Raw genomic sequence first — 19,764 nt, 5'->3', positions numbered from 1 at the left:
GGAGGGTTGCAGATGTTGTTCCATTATTCAAGAAAGGGAATAGAGATAGCCCAGGAAATTATAGACCAGTGAGTCTTACTTTAGTGGTTGGTAAATTGATGGAAAAGATCCTGATAGGCAGGATTTATGAACATTTGAAAAGGCATAATATGATTAGGAATAGCAAGCATGGCTTTGTCAAAGGCAAATCGTGCCTTACAAGCCTGATTGAATATTTTGAGGATGTGACTAAGTACATTGATGAAGGAAGAGCAGTAGATGTAGTGTATATGGATTTCAGCAAGGCATTTGATAAGGTACCCCATGCAAGGTTTATTGAGAAAGCAAGGAGGCATGGGATCCAAGGGGACATTGCTTTGTGGATCTAGAACTGGCTTGCCCACAGGAGGCAAAAAGTGGTTGTTGTCGGGTTGTATTCTGCATGGAGGTTGGTCACCAGTGGGGTGCCTCAGAGATCTGTTCTGGGACCCTTACTCTTGGTGATTTTTATAAATGACCTGGATGAGGAGTGGAGGGATGGGTTAGTAAGTTTGCTGACGACACAAAGGTTGGAGGTGTTGTGGGTAGTGTGGAGGGCTGTCAGAGGTTACAGCGGGACATCGATAGGATGCAAAACTGGGCTGAGTAGTGGCAGAAGGAGTTCAACCCAGATAAGTGTGAGGTAGTTCATTTTGGTAGGTCAAATATGATGGCAAACTATAGCATCAATGGTAAGACTCTTGGCAGTGTGGAGGATCAGAGGGGTCTTGGGGTCCGAGTCCATAGGACACTCAAAGCAGCGACGCAGGTTGACTCTGTGGTTAAGAAGGTGTACAGCGTATTGGTCTTCATCAAATGTGGGACTGAGTTTAAGAGCTGAGAGGTGATGTTACAGCTATATAGGACTCTGGTCAGACCCCACTTGAAGTATTGTGCCCAGTTCTGGTCGCCTCACTACAGAAAGGATGTAGAAACCATAGAAAGGGTGCAGAGGAGATTTACAAGGATGTTGCCTGGATTGGGGAGCATGCCTTATGAGAATAGGTTGAGTGAACTCAGCCTTTTCTCCTTGGAGCGACGGAAGATGAGAGGTGACCTGATAAAGGTGTATAAGATGATGAGAGGCATTGATCTTGTGGATAGTCAGAGGCTTTTTCCCAGGGCTGAAATGGCTAACATGAGGGGACACAGTTTTAAGGTGCTTGGAAGAAGGTACAGAGGAGATGTCAGCGGTAAGTTTTTTTACGCAGAGAGTGATGAGTGCATGGAATGAGCTGCCAGTGACGGTGGTGGAGGTGGATATGATAAGGTCCTTTGAGAGACTCCTGGATGGATACATGGAGCTTAGAAACGTAGAGGGCTATGGGTAACCCCCAGGGTAATTTGTAAAGTAAGGATATGTTTGGCACAGCTTTGTGGGCTGAAGGGCCTGTATTGTGCTGCGGGATTTATTTGTTTCTACGACCTTTGCTGGCAGCCCATTCCACGCACCTACCACTCTCTGTTCTCTGTATGGAAAAACTTACCCCGACATTGCCTCTGTACTGACTTCGAAACACCTTAAAACTATCCCCCCTCGGGTTAGACGTTTTAGCTTTGGGAGAAAGCTTCTGGCTATCCACATGATCAATGCCTCTCATTATCTCATGATCAAGAAAGGCATGTCCATTTATGATGTCCATTTAGAACAGAGATGAGGAGAAATTTCTTTAACCAGAGAGTGGTGAATCTGTGGAATTCATTGTCACAGGGGGATGTGAAGGCTCAGTCACTGGGTATATTTAAGGTAGAGATTGATAGGTTATTAATTGGCAAGGGGGTTAAAAGTTATGGGAAGAAGGTGAGAGAGAATGGAATCAAAGAAAATAGTTTGTCCTGATTGAATGGGGGAGGAGATTCACTGAGCCAAATGGCATAATTTTGCTCATACTGGAAATCTAACAACAGAACATTAGAAATATTCAGCAGGGCAGGCAGTGGGGAGAGATGCTGAGTTAATAATTTAGAAATTTAGAAAAGTTAGAGAAGAAACATGTTTTAATTTGGTAATTTGGTTCATTATTGTCACATGTACAAGGTGCAGAGAAAAACACTTGTCTCGCATTCTGTCCATACAGATCAATTCTTTATAACAGTGCATTAGTAAAACAATAAGAGAGTACATAAAAAAGTGTAACAGCTATAGAAAGTGCTGTACAAGTAGGGATTGAAGGGTTAACGTGTGAGGAGAGTTTGATGGCTTTGAGCCTACTTGCTGGAATTTAGAAGAATGAAGGGGGATCCCATTGAAACGAATGAATATTGAAAGCCCTAAATAGAGTGGCTGTGGAGAGGATGTTTCCTATTGTGGGTGAGTGTAGGACCAGAGGGCAGAGCCCATATTCCCTTCGAGCTGCACAACCACTTAGTAACCGAAATGCTTCCATGCACATAGCTCTAGTTGCCATGCAGCTGAAATGTTCTTTTATATAATGTTAATATAATTAAGAAATGCCCTCTAATTAATTATGTTCTTGAATATAATACATCAATTTCCTAAATAATAAACATGACACATTTACTTTGAAACATTTTAGAGCTTCAATGTGTTTAGATTGCCAGTGTTTCGAAATAAGACACTGTTACATATTGTAACAATAAACACAGAATGGAAGGCAGTTGCTCATTGTTAATAAGCCACTGGCTCGCTAAATGCTGACGCCATTGAATCAAAACAATTTACTTTTGCCATTGTGCTTGTCAGTTGTTTTGACTGCCTGATATTATTTATTGTGTTATGAGTTGTGATTTGAATCTATTTGATGTGCATATTACAAAAGTACATTTAAAGAGCCACGCAGTTTTCAGGCCGTGAAAAAATTTCCTGATCAGAGCAATGGTTGGCCAGTACAGTTTAAAAGATATTAGAGGAAACATTAAAGGCTATTGGGCTGGATGACCTAGTCCTGTTCCGAGCTCTTATGTTGTACTCTTCCAGTGGTATCTTACACAAAAAGTACCCCTGCACCACTCACCCTGATTTCCAGGAGGTAGGTAGGCAGGGGTGTGTGTGTGTCACCTGTTTGAAGGAAGGGTATGTCATTGTGGCCACTGTAGGAGTTGGAAGCCAAACCTGAACCACTCACTTGGATCCCAGTGCTATTTGGGTCAGCTGGACAATGTCAGACCACAATACCAATACACACTGAACCCCAGATCCTAAATAATCCTAAATATAAATATATCAGCTGAGTGGTTTGGAAAATTAGACAGCACAACCAAAGCAAGCAACACATGCACAATGCTAGAGGAACTCAGCAGGCCAGGCAGCATCTGTGGAAAAGAGTACCGTCGATGTTTCGGACCGAGAGCCTTCAGCAAGACTGGAGAACAAAAGATAAGTAGAGTTAAAAGGTGGGGGGAGGGGAGCAAGAACCACATTTGCTCAATAGTGAGGAGGGAAGTTATTGAGACATATAATGCCTTCAGAACAAGCACCAGGTGTTTCTCTTCATTGAAAAATGGAATAGGTCATCAATAAAATAAATGGTTCACTGACTCTGATTCAAGCCCCAAATATCTCAAAAAAAAGCATCCAGCTCAGAGTGTGGTTGATGTTACAAATCGGTTGCACATCAATAGTTTGCCAGTTTTTGTGTATGTATATTTTTGTAGATTCTATTATATTTCTTCATTTTTCCTGAAAATGACTGCAAGAAAATGAATTGCAATGTACAAACGTAGTATGTATATGGATACATAAACATACTTTGATGATAAATTTACTTTGAACTTTGAAAATTCCTAGTGTGAGCCAGTGGTTTCTTGTTGGTAGACAAGATTTGCAAGCTCGATGGTACACAGGAATCTCCACTGGTTCCTTTACATGTGGCATCTTTTGGAAGACACTGTTGATAATGACACAGTAGCTCAGTGTTGTGGGAAATGTATACAGGACACAGAACAGGAATTTGTAGCCTCTTTCTGCCACCAGTAGAATAAGTTACCCTGTTGGTATTGGTTTATTGTTGTCACATTTTAGTCATTTTATTTAGGGAAGTGAACCACGCCACCCAGCAACCCGCTGATTTAACCCTAGCCTAATCACAGAACAATTTACAATAACCAATGAACCTATGAACTGGTCTGCCTTTGGACTATGGGAGGAGACTGGGGAACCCAGAGGGAGAACGTACAAACTCCTTACATACCGTGCTGGAATTGAACTCTGAACTCTGGAATAGCCTGAGCTGTAATAGCAATGAGCTAACTGCTACAGTACCATGGAAACACTTCTGCATGTGATCCAGTCGGAGTGTGCCCTGCCTGAGTGTGTACATTGAAACACTTCTGCATGTAACCCAGTAGCCGTTAGTGCAACACTGTTACAACACTAGCAACCTGGGTTCAATTCTACCGCTGCCCATAAAAAATGTGTACCGTCTCCCCGTGGCAACGCAGGTTTCCTCTGCGTGCTCCGGTTTCCTCCCACAGTTCAAAGACATATGGGTTAGGAGGTTAATTGGTCACATGGATGTAATTGGGCTTGTTGGGCCAGAAGGCCCTGTTACTGTGCTGTATCTCTAACTAAAATAAAATAAAAACTTTAATTGAATAGGGGAAGGACAAGGCATACAGGACATGGGCTGAGGTCTAATGCAGTCAAAGTATCTGATCAGCGGGTCAGAGGAGAGTTCATGAGGTCATTTCTGTCTGTGACAGTAGACAAGGAATGCAATAGAATCACCGGCTATGGACTGGAGCTGGTGGATCAAGGAAATAACATAATAGGATTTGGTGTAATCATGCATGCCTCAAAGAATTCTATCAGGTTCACGAGGCATGACTTGCCCCTCTCAAAGCTATGCTGATTATCACTACTTAGACTATGCTTTATTAATCCTGTCTCTAAGAATCTTCTCCAATAGTTTAACCACCACTGTACTAATGCTCCCTTGTCTATAATTCCCAGGGTTATCCCTACTGCCTTTCTGAATAACGGATTAACATTTGCCATCCTCCAATATTCTGGTACTACCCTGTGGCCAGTGAGGACACAAAGATCATTGATAAAGGTGCATCAGTTTTTTCCCTTGCTTCCTGTCATAACTTGAGATATAGCCTGTCTGGCCTTGGGGACTTTTCTGTCCTAATGATTTTCTTAATGCCGACATGTAGTATATTAGCCTGTTCTGTACTGTCCTCACATTTATCAAGGTTCCACTCATCGGTGAATACTCAAGTAAAGTTTTCATTAAGTTTTCATCTCTGTACCTCCTCTGACTCCAGGCACATCAGAATCAGGTTTAATATCACCGGCACATGTTGAGAAATCTGCTGTTTGCAGCAGCAGTACAATGCAATGCATAATAATAAGAACAATAAATTACAATAAGCAGTATATCAAAGTTCAAAGTAAAATTTATTATCAGAGTACGGACATGTCACCACATACAACCCTGAGATTCCTTTTCTGCAGACATACTTAGTAAATCTATAGAACAGTAACAGCAAACTATAAACATCATGAACTGTAAACTGTAAACAAACTGTGCAAATGCAGGTATAAATAAATAGTAATAAATAATGAGCATGAAGTAACAACATTAAAAAGTCCTTAAATGACTGTTGAGGGATAGTAACTGCTCTTGAACCTGTGGTGTGAGTCCTGAGGCTCTTGTACCTTCTTCCTGATAGCAGCAGCAAGAAAAGGGCATGGCCTGGGTGGTGAGAATAGTTAATGATGGATGCTGCTTTTCTAAGGCAACATTTCATGTAGATGTGCTTAATGGATGGAAGGGTTTTACCCGTGATGTACTGGGCCGAGCCCACTACCTTTTATAGGATTTTCCACTCAAAGGCATTGGTGTTCCCATAAGACACCACACATCTACAGAAGTTTGTCAAAGTTTTCGATGACATGCCAAATCTCCGCAGACTCCTGAGGAAATAGAGGAGCTGTATATAGTGCATATATAAAAATAAATTAAATAAGTATGTAGTGCAAAAAGAGAGAGAAAATACTGAGGGAGTGTTCATGTCCATTCAGAAATCTGACAGCAGAACGGAAGAAACTGTTTCTGTAAAGTTGGGTGTGTGTCTTCAGGCTCCAGTAGCTCCTTCCTGATGGTAGCAATGAGCAAAGGGCACGTCCTGGGCTGTGGCAGTCCTTAATGATGGATGTCGCCTTTTTGAAGCATTGCCTTTTGAAGGCATCCTGGACGCTGAGGAGCCTAGTGCGCATGATGGAGCTGACTAACTTTACAATTTCTGTAGCTTTTTCTGATCCTTTGCAGTGGCCTCTCCGTAACAGACGATGATGCATCCTGATAGAATAATCTCCACAGTACATCTCTAAGTGTCTTTGGTGACATACCAATGCTTCTCAAGTTCCTCATGAAACATAACCACAGCATGTTTACTATTTGCCTGATACTTGAAGATGATGCTGATAGATTTAGATTGTCTCTGGACCTGTACTTATTTATGATGCTCTAATCCCTCCCCACTCCTTACAGTCACGTTCCTAAACCCCTCCCCCTCAGCACTGAGGTGTAGCCAGTTCCAAGGACAGTCCAGGAACAGCAGACATCTCCAGCAGGCAGAGAATCACTCCCCACTGCTTTGTAGCCTGCAAAAACACAAAGCTGGATGTGTCTGCAGCCTCACACTGTGAGGATAAAGGTCATGTTCAAAACTGCCGTTGTGGAATACGCTTAAAGTACTGAGTTCAGCAAAGGTCCTGGTGGGATAGAAACAGAATATGCTTCACCCTAGGAGCTCACAATGAAGTGATTATATGTCGGCTAATTTCCTCCAAATGGAATGCCTGAGAAATTAGTCACAAAACCAGCCACTAGTAAGTGGGTTTGCTCCTCCCCTTTCCCACCACCCCATCCTTCCTTCCCTGCCCGTCCTCGTCCTTCCCCCTTGAAACTCCAGTGTGGCACCGATAGGCAGCTGCTAGGCAGGGGCTGTGTTATTGGCAGCGTTTCCTCCGCTGTGCCACTCCACCCACCCACTGGAAAGTCTTTTAACCTCAGGCAACTTTTCTTCCAGCCAAACCGTGGAGCTGCACTGTTTCTGTCTTCCTGCAGCTGGGCGTCTTCATCTGCGCCAGATGTGCTGACAATGAACTTCAGGCTGGCTCATTCCCTTTAAGCATCGACTGAAAGAAGTGACTTGCCTGTCGGACGACAGAGGAAATGTCATTTCCTACACTCGTGGAAGGAAGACTGTGTGTGCATGGAGAATGAGAAGCAAGGAGCAGACGGTTTGCCGACTTCTTACATAACATGTCAGATGCTTGTACACTTGATTTAAACAGCTGGCTTCCATGAAGCATGCAAACTCTGGGAGTGGTGCTGCTGTTGACAAAACTTCTGATAACAGGTAAGATCTCTTTAAAGCTCTGTACCAGTTGGCAAAGTTTCACAACTTCCATTCTGAAAACAGGATGTTATCTTTTCAAGTTGCTACACAAAATATAAGCAGTGCCAGCATGCTGTGGGTCCCTCCAGCACTTTGAGCGAATTGCTCATTAAACTTCTCAGTGTTTTTTTTCTGAAAACCCTTTATTGTTTAATAAAAGGAGGTGATCTAAATCAACTGCAACCTGTTTCTATGTTTTGGTTTATTCTGTGTTTGCCTCAACATTGTTCAGCTAAACTGTGCATCATCAACTTTCACTTGGCCATTAGTATAACATGAACAGTGAGGAGGGGACAGTGTTTACCCGTCCGTCCCTTCTCTCCTTTTCCATTTCTTATTCTGGTTCCCCCTCACTTCTCCTTACCTGCCTATCATTTCCTCCTGGAGCCTGTGGTAAACTACGTGTATACCTGTCTGGACACGCCCCCCCCCCCCCCCCCCCTGCTGACTGCTCCTGTGGCTCCTCCCACAGACCCCTGTATAAAGGCGATTGGAGGCACTGCTCCTCCCTCAGTCTCCAAGATGTCGTGGTCACGTTTGCAGCTAATAAAAGCCTATCTTTTGCCTCCCGTCTCCGAGAGTTATTGATGGTGCATCAGAGCCTCTCCTCTTTCTCTTGACCTGATGAAGGTTCTCAGCCTGAAATATTGACTCCACAAATACTGAATTCCTTCAGCATCTTGTATGTGTCGCTCTGCAGAATTTCATGTGTTTAAGAGAAAACAGTGTTTGGTTTAAATTGCAAACAATGGGATGAGTTGTGATGTAAAAGGGACACCAAATTGAAGAGGGTGATGAATACAGGACTGAAAAATGTTATATTTATATGCACACAGTATATGGAATAAGGCCGATAAACTTGCAGCACAGTTACAGATTGGCATTTATGACATTGTGGGGATCATTGAATCATGGCTGAAAGAAGATTATAGCTGGGAGCTTGCAGTCCAAAGATACACATTGTATCAAAAGGACAGGCAGGTAAGCAGAGATAGTGGGGTAGCTCTGTTGGTAAAAATTAAATCATATCATTAGAAAGGGGTGACATAGGATTGGAAGATGTTGAATTGTTGTGAGTAGAGCTAAGAAACTGCAAGGGTAAAAATGACACTGATGGAGTTATATATAGACCTCTGAACAGTAGTAGAGATGAGGTCTACGGATTAAAACAGGAGATGGAAAAGGCATGTCAAAAGCACAATGTTACGATAGTCATGGGGATTTCAATATGCTGGTAGATTGGGAAAATTAGATTGGTGATGAGACTTCAGAGGCATGAGAGAAGAACTGGGCAAAATTGATTGGAAGGGGCCACTAGCAGGGATGATGGCAGAGCAGCAATGGCTGGAGTTTCTGGGAGCAATTCAGAAAGTACAAGATACACACATCTCAAAGAAGAAGTATTCTAAATGCAGAATGGCATAATCATGCCTGACAAAAGAAGTTAAAGCCAAAATAAAAGCCAAAGAGAGGACATACAATAGAACAAAAATTAGAGAATTGGGAAGCTTTTAAAAACCAACAGAAGGCAATTGAAAAGTCATTCAGAAGAAAAGATGGAATACAAAGGTAAGCTAGCCAATAATATTAGAGTATCTCAAAAGTTTCTTTAGATACATAAAGTGTAAAATAGAGGTGGGAGTAGAATAGAAACTCATGCTGGAGAGGTAGTAATGAGGGGCAAGGAAATGATGGACAAACTGAATAAGTATTTTGCAATGAGTCTTCACTGTTTAAGACATTGCAGTATGCCAGAAATTCCTGTCAGGGAGCAGAAGTGAGTGAAGTTGTCATTGCTAGGGTGAAAGTGATTGGGAAACTAAAAGGTCTAAAAGTAGATAAGTCACTTAAACCAGATGGTCTACACTTCAAGGTTCAGAAAGAGGTGGTTGAAGAGTTTGTAGAGGCATTAGTAATGATCTTTCAAGAATCACTAGGTTCTTACATGGTTTCGGAATACTGGTAAATTGCAAATGTCATTCCTTCATGGCAGAAGAAAGGAAATTATAGACCAGTTAGTCTGAGCTCAGTGGTTGGGAAGATGTTGGAGTCGATTGTTAAGGATGTGGCTTCAGGGTACTTGGAGGCACATGATAAAATAGGCCATAGTCAGAATGGTTTCCTCAAGGGAAAATCTTGCCTGACAAATCTGTTGGAATTCTTTGAAGAAATAACAAGCAGGATAGACAAAGGGGAATCAATGGATATGGCATAATTGGATGTTCAGAAGACCTTTGGCAAGATGCCACCCATGATCCTGCTGAACAAGTTAAGAACCATGGTATTACAGGGAAGATACTAGCATGGATAGAGCATTGGCTGATTGGCAGCAGGCAAAGAGTGGGAATAAAGGGAGCCTTTCATGGTTGGCTGCCATTGATTAGTAGTGTTTGACAAGGGACTAGGTCGGGTCTGCTTCTTTTTATGTATTATGTCAATGACTTCAAATACAGAATTGATGGCTTTGTGGCAAAATTTGCAGATGATATGAGGATGGATGAATAGGCAGGTAGTTTTGAGGAAGTAGAAAAGCTACAGAAGGACTTAGATTAGGAGAACATAGCCTTTTCAGTTCCTGGGAATTATTGTTTCCATGCCAGGCCATGATGCAACCAGTCAGGTAAACCTCCACCATGCATCTCTAGAAGTTTGTCAAAGTTTTAGATGATGTGCAAAATCTACTAAGAAGGTAGAGGATTTCTACCTCTAAGAAAGTAGAGGTGTGTCAGCCTTCTTTAGAAAGACACATAAATGGTTGTCCCAGGACAGATTCACTGATATGATAATGCCGAGGAATTTAAAGTTACTGACCCTCTCCACCTCTAACTCCTAGTTAGGATTGGCTCATAGATCTCCAGTTTCCTCCTCTTGTAGTTGAAAATCAGCTCTTTAATTTTGCTGATGTTGAGTACGAGGATGTTGCTGTAGCACCTTTCAGCCGGATTTTCTGTCTCCCCCCACATGCCAATTCGTCATCACTTTTGATTCGGTCGATTGACTTGATCGTTGTCATCCAGTTCCCAATGTCATAGAAAGATGCAATAGCAGAAATTCATTCATTCCCTCACGTCTTTGGGGTCTAACCCAGCATGCAGATGAGGGATTGTATTTCCTTGTCTAGTTTTTTTTTCCTCTGTGATTGCATTTGCCTAATCTGTGAAATGCTCTCCCATCATTGTTACACATTCATAGCATGGTTGTGCTGGACTATAATCTTTAACCTTCTGTAATTGAGTGTTTTATCAGGTATCCTTATCCCTCTCCACCATAGACACTTGGAAATGCAGGGTAGGCTAGGATTGTTGGATCTGACTGTTAATTCTGAGGTTAGATTGTTTAATTGTTACTTTCATTGCAATTTAACAATTAATTGTGTGTATTTTATGCAAGTTCAATATGCCTCTAGTGGTTGTACAAAGTATAATTCAGGAACACTCTGGAAACTTTAATGTTCTGTATTATTTTAATGGAAAATATCTCATTGATTCACTTTTATCTATAATTTGAATGGAACTTCCTTGTCCGTGGATATAAAAATAGCTGTTCTATGCTTTGTTCTTTTGACTCTCTCTTTGCCTAATAGATCACGGTCATAGTCTCTTCAACTTTTGTTTCTTCTATCAACCCTTACTAAAACTGTCATGAAGCAACTGGTTTTGTGCCTCTTTCCTGACTTCTGAAAGACCCCTGGATTTAAACATCAGAATCCAACAGAATCTCACTGGCACATTCCTAAATGATGACAATTAAATGGAGAATCCTGCACCAGCACTGAAGCCTGTGGGGAAAGCCAGGCTGCTCGCTGGCATTCAATGACCTCTTGCACTCAGTGGTCAATTTATTAGATATTTGTATTGTTCATTAATACAAATATCTAATCAACCAATCATGTGGCAGCAACTCAATGTATAAACGCATGCAGATAGATTCAAGACGTTCAGTTGCTGAGCAATTCTAACATCAGAATGGGGAAGAAATATGACTGTGGAATAACGATGTCAAACGAGGTGGTTTGAGTATCTCGGGAGCTTCTCATCTCCTGGGATTTCCTCACACAACAGTCAAGTTTACAGAGAATGGAGCAAAAAAACAAAAACAAAATCCAGTGAGCGGGTCTGTGGACAAAATGCCTTGTTAGTGAGAGGTCAGAGGATAGTGGTCAGACTAGTTCAAGCTGACAAGAAGGTGACAGTAACTCAGATAACCACACGTTACAACAGAGGCATGCAGAAGAGCATCTCTGAATGTAAAACACGTCAAGTATTGAAGTGGATGAGCTGTAGCAGCGGATGACCACACAACTACACTCAGTAGCCTCTTTAGTCGGTGCATACTGAGTGTATAAATCACCACTCACATTTAACCAGTGCAATTCAAAGCTAATTGAATTCTCTGAAAGGTGATCAATGTTTTAACTTGAATGCTGGAGGAACATGTCAGCTGCAGATGTCGTTAAAAACTAGTCTAGCTGAGAAAATAATTTGCCCAAGCCTGACTTCATCTTCCAGTTACTGCCAGAGACAGGGGCAAATCCTGACCATATTTCCTGTACAGTGTTCCCAGACTGCACTCTCCACAGCAGTTTTCATACTGCCTTCATTTCTTTCTTTAAAGGAAAGTGACGTAGATTTTAGAACGTCGAAGAAGAATTAAGAAAACTCATCGCTAACACGCTACATAACTGCCTTTGGCCGCCAGGTTTACTTTGGCCTCTGTTGTTGAAGAAATTCTAGACTAAGTGAAGTTTGCCAGCTGGAGAGGGGATGGTGGATGTTTTTAAAGGTGGCCTGTGCTACAAAGCTGGGTGATAGAAGAACATAGCACTGTAGAAAGGAAACACATACAGGGTTAGCTGAGTGGGTGTAGAATTAATCTGGAATGTATCCAAAGAATAGGGCTTTTTTCATGATAAAACCAGATAGGGCTTCCAGTTCACATGCACTCTGGTGTCAGCTTTGTAAAGTGAATTTTACTCAAATTAATTTGCTGTTCTGGTTAAACCTCATTCGGAATATTGTGTTCACTCCTGATTGCCTCATTATAGGAAGGGCATGGAAGCTCTAGCAAAGGTGCAGAGGAGATTTACCAGGATGCTGTCTAGATTAGCGAGTGTGTCTTATGAGGATAGGTAAAGTAAGTAGGGCTTTTCTCTTTGGACTGAAGGAGGATAAGAGAGGTCTTGATAGAGGTGTATATGATGATAAGAGGCATAGTTCGAGTGGATAGCCAGAGATATTTTCCCAGAGTGGACATAGCTAATGCAAGGAAGCATAATTTAAGATGATTGGCAGAAAGCATGGGGGGATTTCAGAGATGATGTCTTTACACAGACAGTGGAGGGTGCATGGAACTTGCTGCCAGGGGTGGTGGAAGAGGCAAACAATGAGAGCTATTTAATGAGAGACATAGGCATATGGGTGATAGAAAAATGAAGGGCTATGTGGGACAAAGAAGAAGGGGTTAATTTGATATTGGAGTAGGTTAAAAGTTGGCTCAGCCTCGTGGGCCAGAGGGATTGTACTGTGCTGTGGTCCTTTATTGTTTGTGGCTGAATATAAAGAAACTATCGAAATCAAGCTTTGTTTCAAAAAAATACTTTCCTGATTTTAAATATATTTTTGTATTTTTATTTTTAAAGTGGGAATTTATAAAGCTGAGTTAAGGTTTATTAACATAAACAATTTAATCTCAGTATCCTCACTGTAAGTTAATGAAGCAACTTAAACATAACTAATTGGAAGTCCTTTGAGTTTAGTGGTCAGTTTGCTAGTAACTTTAAAAAATACATTTAGCAGCTTTTAAACAATCCTATTCGTGTCTTTGCTTTGAAAATATCCAACAGATCACTTGAAGATTCTTCAAAGAGCTGCAAATGAGCGCAGCCAATGAAAGACCACCTTTTGTAATTAATTCATTCTGGAGGAAGGCCTGGTTTCTGGGTCGAGAGTGATTCTTTCAAAACAGAGTTAAAGATGACAGAAACTTGGTTAGGAATGAATTGTAATTATTATTAAAATTCTGCAACATCTCGTGTCATTTACGTGATCTTGTGCAAAATGTGTTGAAGACACTTTACACCAGTGTCCAGGCTGAAACTCTGCCCTGAATCACCTCAGGATGGATAACATTCAGAGATTCGGCTGCTGCCAGACACTTTATGAAAGGATATTCTAATGAGTCCGATTCTCTTTGTATCAGGACATACGACATAGAACAGGATCTTCAGCCCACAATATTGTGCGGATATTTTAAACTACACCAAAATCAACTTAAGTCTTCCCCCCCACATGGTCCTCCATTTTTCTATCATCCATGTGCCTGTGGAAAAAGTCTCTTAACTGTCCCCAATGTATCTGCCTCTACCACCACCCCTGACAGTGCATTCCACGCATCCACCACTCTCTGTGAAAACATTTTCCTCTGGTATCTCCCATCTGACAGACAGACAGACAGACATACTTTATTGATCCCGAGAGAAATTGGGTTTCATTACAGTCGCACCAACCAAGAATAGTGAAGAAATATAGCAATATAAAACCATAAATAATTAAATAATAATAATAAGTTAATTATTCCAAGTGGAAATAAGTCTAGGACCAGCCTATTGGTTCAGGGTGTCTGACACTCTAAGGGAGGAGTTGTAAAGTTTGATGGCCACAGGCAGGAATGACTTCCTATGACACTCAGTGTTACATCTCGGTGGAATGAGTCTCTGGCTGAACGTATTCCTGTGCCTAACCAGTACATTATGGAGTGGATGGGAGACATTTTACAAGATGGCATGCAACTTGGACAGCATCCTCTTTTCAGACACCACCGTCAGAGAGTCCAGTTCCACCCCGACAACATCACTGGCCTTACGAATGAGTTTGTTGATTCTGTTGGTGTCTGCTACCCTCAGCCTGCTGCCCCAGCACACAACAGCAAACATGATAGCACCGGCCACCACAGACTCATAGAACATCCTCAGCATCATCCAGCAGATGTTAAAGGACCTCAGTCTCCTCAGGAAATAGAGACGGCTCTGACCCTTCTTGTAGACAGCCTCAGTGTTCTTTGACCAGTCCAGTTTATTGTCAATTTGTATCCCCAATTATTTGTAATCCTCCACCATGTCCACACTGACATCTGAAAGTATCTATGTACTTTCCTCCAGTCACCTAAAAGTAACACCCACTCATAGTCAAGAGAAAATCTGCAGATGCTGGAAATCCAAGCAACACGCGAAAAATGGACGAACTCAGCAGGTCAAGCAGCATCTATGGAGAAGAGTAGAGTCATCGTTTCGGGATGAGACCTTACATCAAGACTGTACTCTTTTCCATTGTGTGTGCTGGTAATAATCTTCTGAACTGTGTATATTTCAATGCGAGCAATATTGTGGGAAAGGCAGATGAGCTGAGGGCCTGGATTGACACATGGAATTATGACATCATAGCCATTACTGAAACTTGGCTACAGGAGGGGCAGGACTGGCACCTCAATGTTCCAGGGTTCCGATGTTTCAGACATGATGGAGACAGAGGGATGAAGGATGGGGGGGGTGGCTTTGCTAATCAGGGAAAATATTACAGCAGTGCTTCGGCAGGACAGGTTAGAGGGCTTGTCTACTGAGCCAATATGGGCAAAGCTGAGAAACAGGAAAGGTATGACCATATTAATAGGGTTGTATTATAGACCACCCAATAGTCAGCAAGAATTGGAGGAGCAAATCTGCAGAAAGATAACAGACAACTGCAGGAGACAGAAAGTTGTGATTGTAGGGGATTTTAATTTTCCACACATTGATTGGGACTCCCATACTGTTAAAGGTCTAGATGGGTTAGAGTTTGTAAAGTGTGTTCAGGAAAGTTTTCTAACTCAATATATAGATGTACCAATTAGGGAGAATGCAATATTAGGTCTCCTATTAGGAAATGAATTAGGGCAGGTGACGGAAGTGTGTGTAGGGGAATACTTCGGTTCCGGTGATCATAACGTCATTAGTTTCAACTTGATCATGGATAACGACAGATCTGGTCCTCGGGTTGAAGTTCTAAACCAGAAAAAAGCCAAATTTGAAGAAATGAGAAAGGATCTAAAAAGCATAGATTGGGACAGGTTGTTCTCTGGCAAGGATGTGATGGGTAAGTGGGAGGTCTTCAAAGGAGAAATTTTGAGAGTGCAGTTTGTACATTCCTGTCAGGGTAAAAGGCAAAATGAATAAGAATAAAGAACCTTGGTTCTCGAGGGATATTGGAACTCTGATAAAGAAGAAGAGAGAGATGTATAGGCAACAGGGAGGAAATAAGATGTTTGAGGACTATAAAAAGAGTAAGAAAATACTTAAGAAAGAAATCAGGAGGGCTAAAAGAAGACTTGAGGTTGCTTTGACAGTCAGGGTGAAGGATAATCCTAAGAGCTTCTACAGGTATGTTAAGAGCAAAAGGATAGTAAGGGATAAAATTGGTCCTCTTGAAGATCAGAGTGGTTGGCTATGTATGGAACCAAAAGAAATGGGAGAGCTATTAAATGTTTTTTTTGCAACTGTATTTACTAAGGAAACTGAAATGGAGTCTATGGAAACAATGCAAACAAGTAGGGAGGTCATGGAACTTAAAGAGGAGGAGGTGCTCGCTGTCTTGAGGCAAATCAGAGTAGATAAATCCCCAGGACCTGACAGGGTATTCCCTTGGACCTTGAAGGAGACTAGTGTTGAAATTGCAGGAGCCCTGGCAGATATATTTAAAATGTCGGTATTTATGGGTGAGGAGCCACAGGATTGGAGGTTAACTCATGTTGTTCCATTGTTTTAAAAAGGCTCTAAAAATAATCCGGGAAATTATAGGTAGGTAAGTTTGACATCGGTAGTAGGTAAATTATTGGAAGGAATACTAAGAGATAGGATCTACAAGTATTTGGATAGACAGGGACTTATTAGAAAAAGTCAGCATGGCTTTGTGTGTGGTTGGTCATGTTTAACCAATCTATTAGAGTTTTTCGAGGAAGTTACCAGGAAAGTGGATGAAGGGATGGCAGTGGTTGTTGTCTACATGGACTTCAGTAAGGCCTTTGACAAGGTCCCACAAGGGAGGTTAGTTAGGAAGATTCAGTCTCTAGGTATACATGGAGAGGTAGTAAACATTGGCTCAATTGAAGAAGCCAGAGAGTGGTAGTGGAGGATTTCTACTCTGAGTGGAGGCCTGTGACTAGTGGTGTGCCACAGGGATCAGTGTTGGGCCCATTGTTATTTTTCATCTATATCAATGATCTGGATGATAATGTGACAAATTGGATTAGCAAATTTGCTGATGATACAAAGATTGGAGGTGTAGTGGACAGTGAGGAAGGTTTTCAAAGCTTGCAGAGGGATTTGGACCATTTGGAGGAATGGGCTGACAAATGGCAGATGGAGTTTAATGCGGACAAGTGTGAAGTATTGCACTTCGGAAGGTCAAACCAAGGTAGAATATACAAGGTAAATGGTAGAACACTGAGGAGTGCAGTAGAACAGAGGGATCTAGGAATACAGATACATAATTCCCTAAAGGTGGCATCACAAGTAGATAGGGTTGTAAAGAGAGCTTTTGGTACATTGGCCTTAATAAATCAAAGGCCAATAAGAGTTGGAATGTAATGGTGAGGTTGTATAAGACATTGGTGAGACCAAATTTGGAGTATTGTGTGCAGTTTTGGTCACCTAATTACAGGAAGGATATTAATAAGGTTGAAAGAGTGCAGAGAAGGTTTACAAGGATGTTGCCGAGACTTGAGAAACTGAGTTACAGAGAAAGGTTGAATAAGTTAGGACTTTATTCCCTGGAGCGTAGAAGAATGAGGGGTGATTTGATAGAGGTATATTCAGATTCAGATTCAGATCCAGTTTATTGTCATTTAAAAACCACAAATGCAATGCAGTTAAAAAAATGAGACAACGTTCCTCCAGAATGATATCACAAAAGCATATGACAAAACAGACTACACCAGAAAATCCATGTAACGTTTGGCAATCCCTAATCCAGAGTCCGGAGAGGCTGCTGCGTATTAATATCGCGCTACCGTCTTAGCGCGTTCCCCGGAAAGGAGCTCCAAATCCACCAGACAAACAAGACCAAAAACTAAAGCTACAAGACCTGCACAAAACTACGTAGTTACAACATGTAGTTACAACAGTGCAAACAATAGCGTAATTGATTAAAAAAAACAGACCATGGGCCCAGTAAAAATAGTCCAAAGATGTTAAAGGACTATAAGTTCAAAAGAAATCACCAAATAGTTTCCACAAGTCCCCAGGGTCCCGACAGACTCACCATTCCATGCCACAGGCAGAAGGGAATACCCCCACTATGGACTTCCATGGCGCCGCCCGACTCAGCCTCACAGACGCAGCACACACCAAAAGTGACCTGACCGCAGCGGACTCCGAGTCCGTCAAACCTCTGAGCCTCCGACCATCCCCTCTGGCACAGCTTCTCCGAGCATCATCCTCTGCCGAGTGTATTAAGATGGCCCCACCAACGGCCATCGGCAACGTAACCCCGAGGACTGGGGGCCTGTTCTTCCCAGCAGAGTCCCGGACCTCACAGCAGCAGCAGCAACGAAGAAGGTCTTCCTGGAGATTTCCTGATGTTCCTCTGTGCTCCCACATCCATTTTCACTTGATTATGATTGCACACGGCACCCCACCTCACAAATAACAGATAATCAGCTCTGGAGTGGCCGCTGAAAGCCACTGCCATCTTGGATCACTTCCAAGATGTATAAGATTATGATGGGTATAGATAGAGTGAATGCAAGCAGGCTTTTTCCACTGAGGCTAGGGGAGAAAAAAACCAGAGGACATGGGTTAAGAGTGAAGGGGGAAAAGTTTAAAGGGAACATTAGGGGGGTTTTCTTCATGCAGAGAGTGGTGGGAGTGTGGAGTGAGCTGCCAGATGAAGTGATGAATGCAGGCTCACTTTTGACATTTAAGAAAAACTTGGACAGGTATATGGATGAGAGGGGTTTGGAGGGATATGGCCCAGGTGCAGGTCAGTGGGACTAGGCAGAAAAATGGTTTGGCACAGCCAAGAAGGACCAAAAGGCCTGTTTCTGTGCTCTAATGTTCTATGGTTCTATGGTGTTGTTTCTCCAACCTGAGTGTGGCTTCACAACAACAGTGGTGGAGGCCATGGGTAGCCATAGCGGAATGGGAATGGGAGGTGGAATTAAGATGGGTATAATTTTAAGGTGATTGGAGGAAAGCCTAGGGGGGATATTAGAGATAAGTATTTTGAGAGTGGAGCCTTTCCGGGAATAGTGCTAGAGGTAGACACATCAGGGGAATTTAAGAAATCTTAGTTAAGCACATGGATGATAGAAAAATGGAAGGCTATGTAGGAAGGAAGGGTTACATTGATCTTACAGTAAGTTAAAGCTTGGCACATTGTGTGCTAATGTTGTATGGTCTATTTTTAATAGATGATTTGGGGTGGGAACCCAGATGTGTAGATTGGAGACTTGCTGAATAGTGTCGGCACTCACAGGCTGGATATCTCAAAGATTCAGATTAGAATTGAAATCAGTGGAGAGCTCTGAGTTTAGTTCACTAGTCCAGACCAGTTGTTAGTTCAAAGAAGGTTCTCAGTTAGACCCCATTCATGCTTCAGTGATTTATTCAGTGGCATTAGCCTCCCTGGAAGGGCAGCCAGGCAGAATGTACAAGGTCTCTCCACTCTCTGTAATAAATCCAACAAATTGACTTCACCTCCCCCCAATAAGAATCCATGTTCTGCCCTGGGGATGAGAGGGCTGTGAGGTATTCCATCTCCCAAAGGTCAGGATTGGCTGCTGATCAATTCATTTCAATATTGTCAAAATGTTTTAAAACTGAATGAAGGAAGTGAGCTACTTTTTGTTGCCCAAAGAAAATGTGAAATATCCTGAGGAAAATGAATTGGCATTTACACTCAGTGGCCATTTCATTACATAACAGATGTCTTCTGCTCTGTAGCCCATTATTTCAAGATTTGACATGTTGTGCATTCAGAAATGCACGTCTGCACACCACTGTAGTAACACCAAAAATGGTCATTGAGTTACTGTCACTTTCCTGACAGCTTGAACCAGTCTGACCATTTTCCTCTGACCTTTCTCTTTAACAGGACATTTTTGTCCACAGAACTGCTGCTCACTGGATTTTTCTTGTTTTTTTACACCATTCTCTGTAAACTCTAGACATTGTTCTGCATGAAAACCCCCAGGAAATCAGTAGTTTCTGAGATACTCAAAGTCAAATTTAGTTTTATTATCAAAGTGCATCCATGTCACCCCCTTGTCCTGGAGTCACTGTAGTGAGCCTATCCACACTCGCTTGTCGGACCCCTTCTGAGGTGCGTGTCCTAAAACTGAATTTAA

General features: G+C 42.1%; 1 protein-coding gene across 4 annotated transcripts in view; it reads left to right on the top strand.

Moving 5' to 3' along the window:
• The first annotated feature begins 6,554 nt into the window (after positions 1-6,554).
• vstm4a (V-set and transmembrane domain containing 4a) overlaps positions 6,555-19,764 on the top strand; it is a 55,601-nt gene continuing 42,391 nt past the window's right edge. For 2 of the 4 annotated variants that reach the window (XM_059946774.1, XM_059946772.1), the window contains exon 1: positions 6,555-7,350. In XM_059946774.1, coding sequence (XP_059802757.1) covers positions 7,302-7,350 — 49 coding nt within the window. In that variant the 5' untranslated portion in view covers positions 6,555-7,301. The remainder of the gene's footprint in view (positions 7,351-19,764) is intronic. The other 2 variants (XM_059946775.1, XM_059946773.1) reach the window with 2 other exon arrangements.

The sequence above is a fragment of the Hypanus sabinus genome, chromosome 21 (assembly GCF_030144855.1).
Source record: "Hypanus sabinus isolate sHypSab1 chromosome 21, sHypSab1.hap1, whole genome shotgun sequence".
NCBI lineage: Eukaryota > Metazoa > Chordata > Chondrichthyes > Myliobatiformes > Dasyatidae > Hypanus > Hypanus sabinus.
The sequence above is the reverse complement of the archived record's forward strand: the minus strand, read 5'-3'. Positions and strand labels throughout refer to the sequence as shown.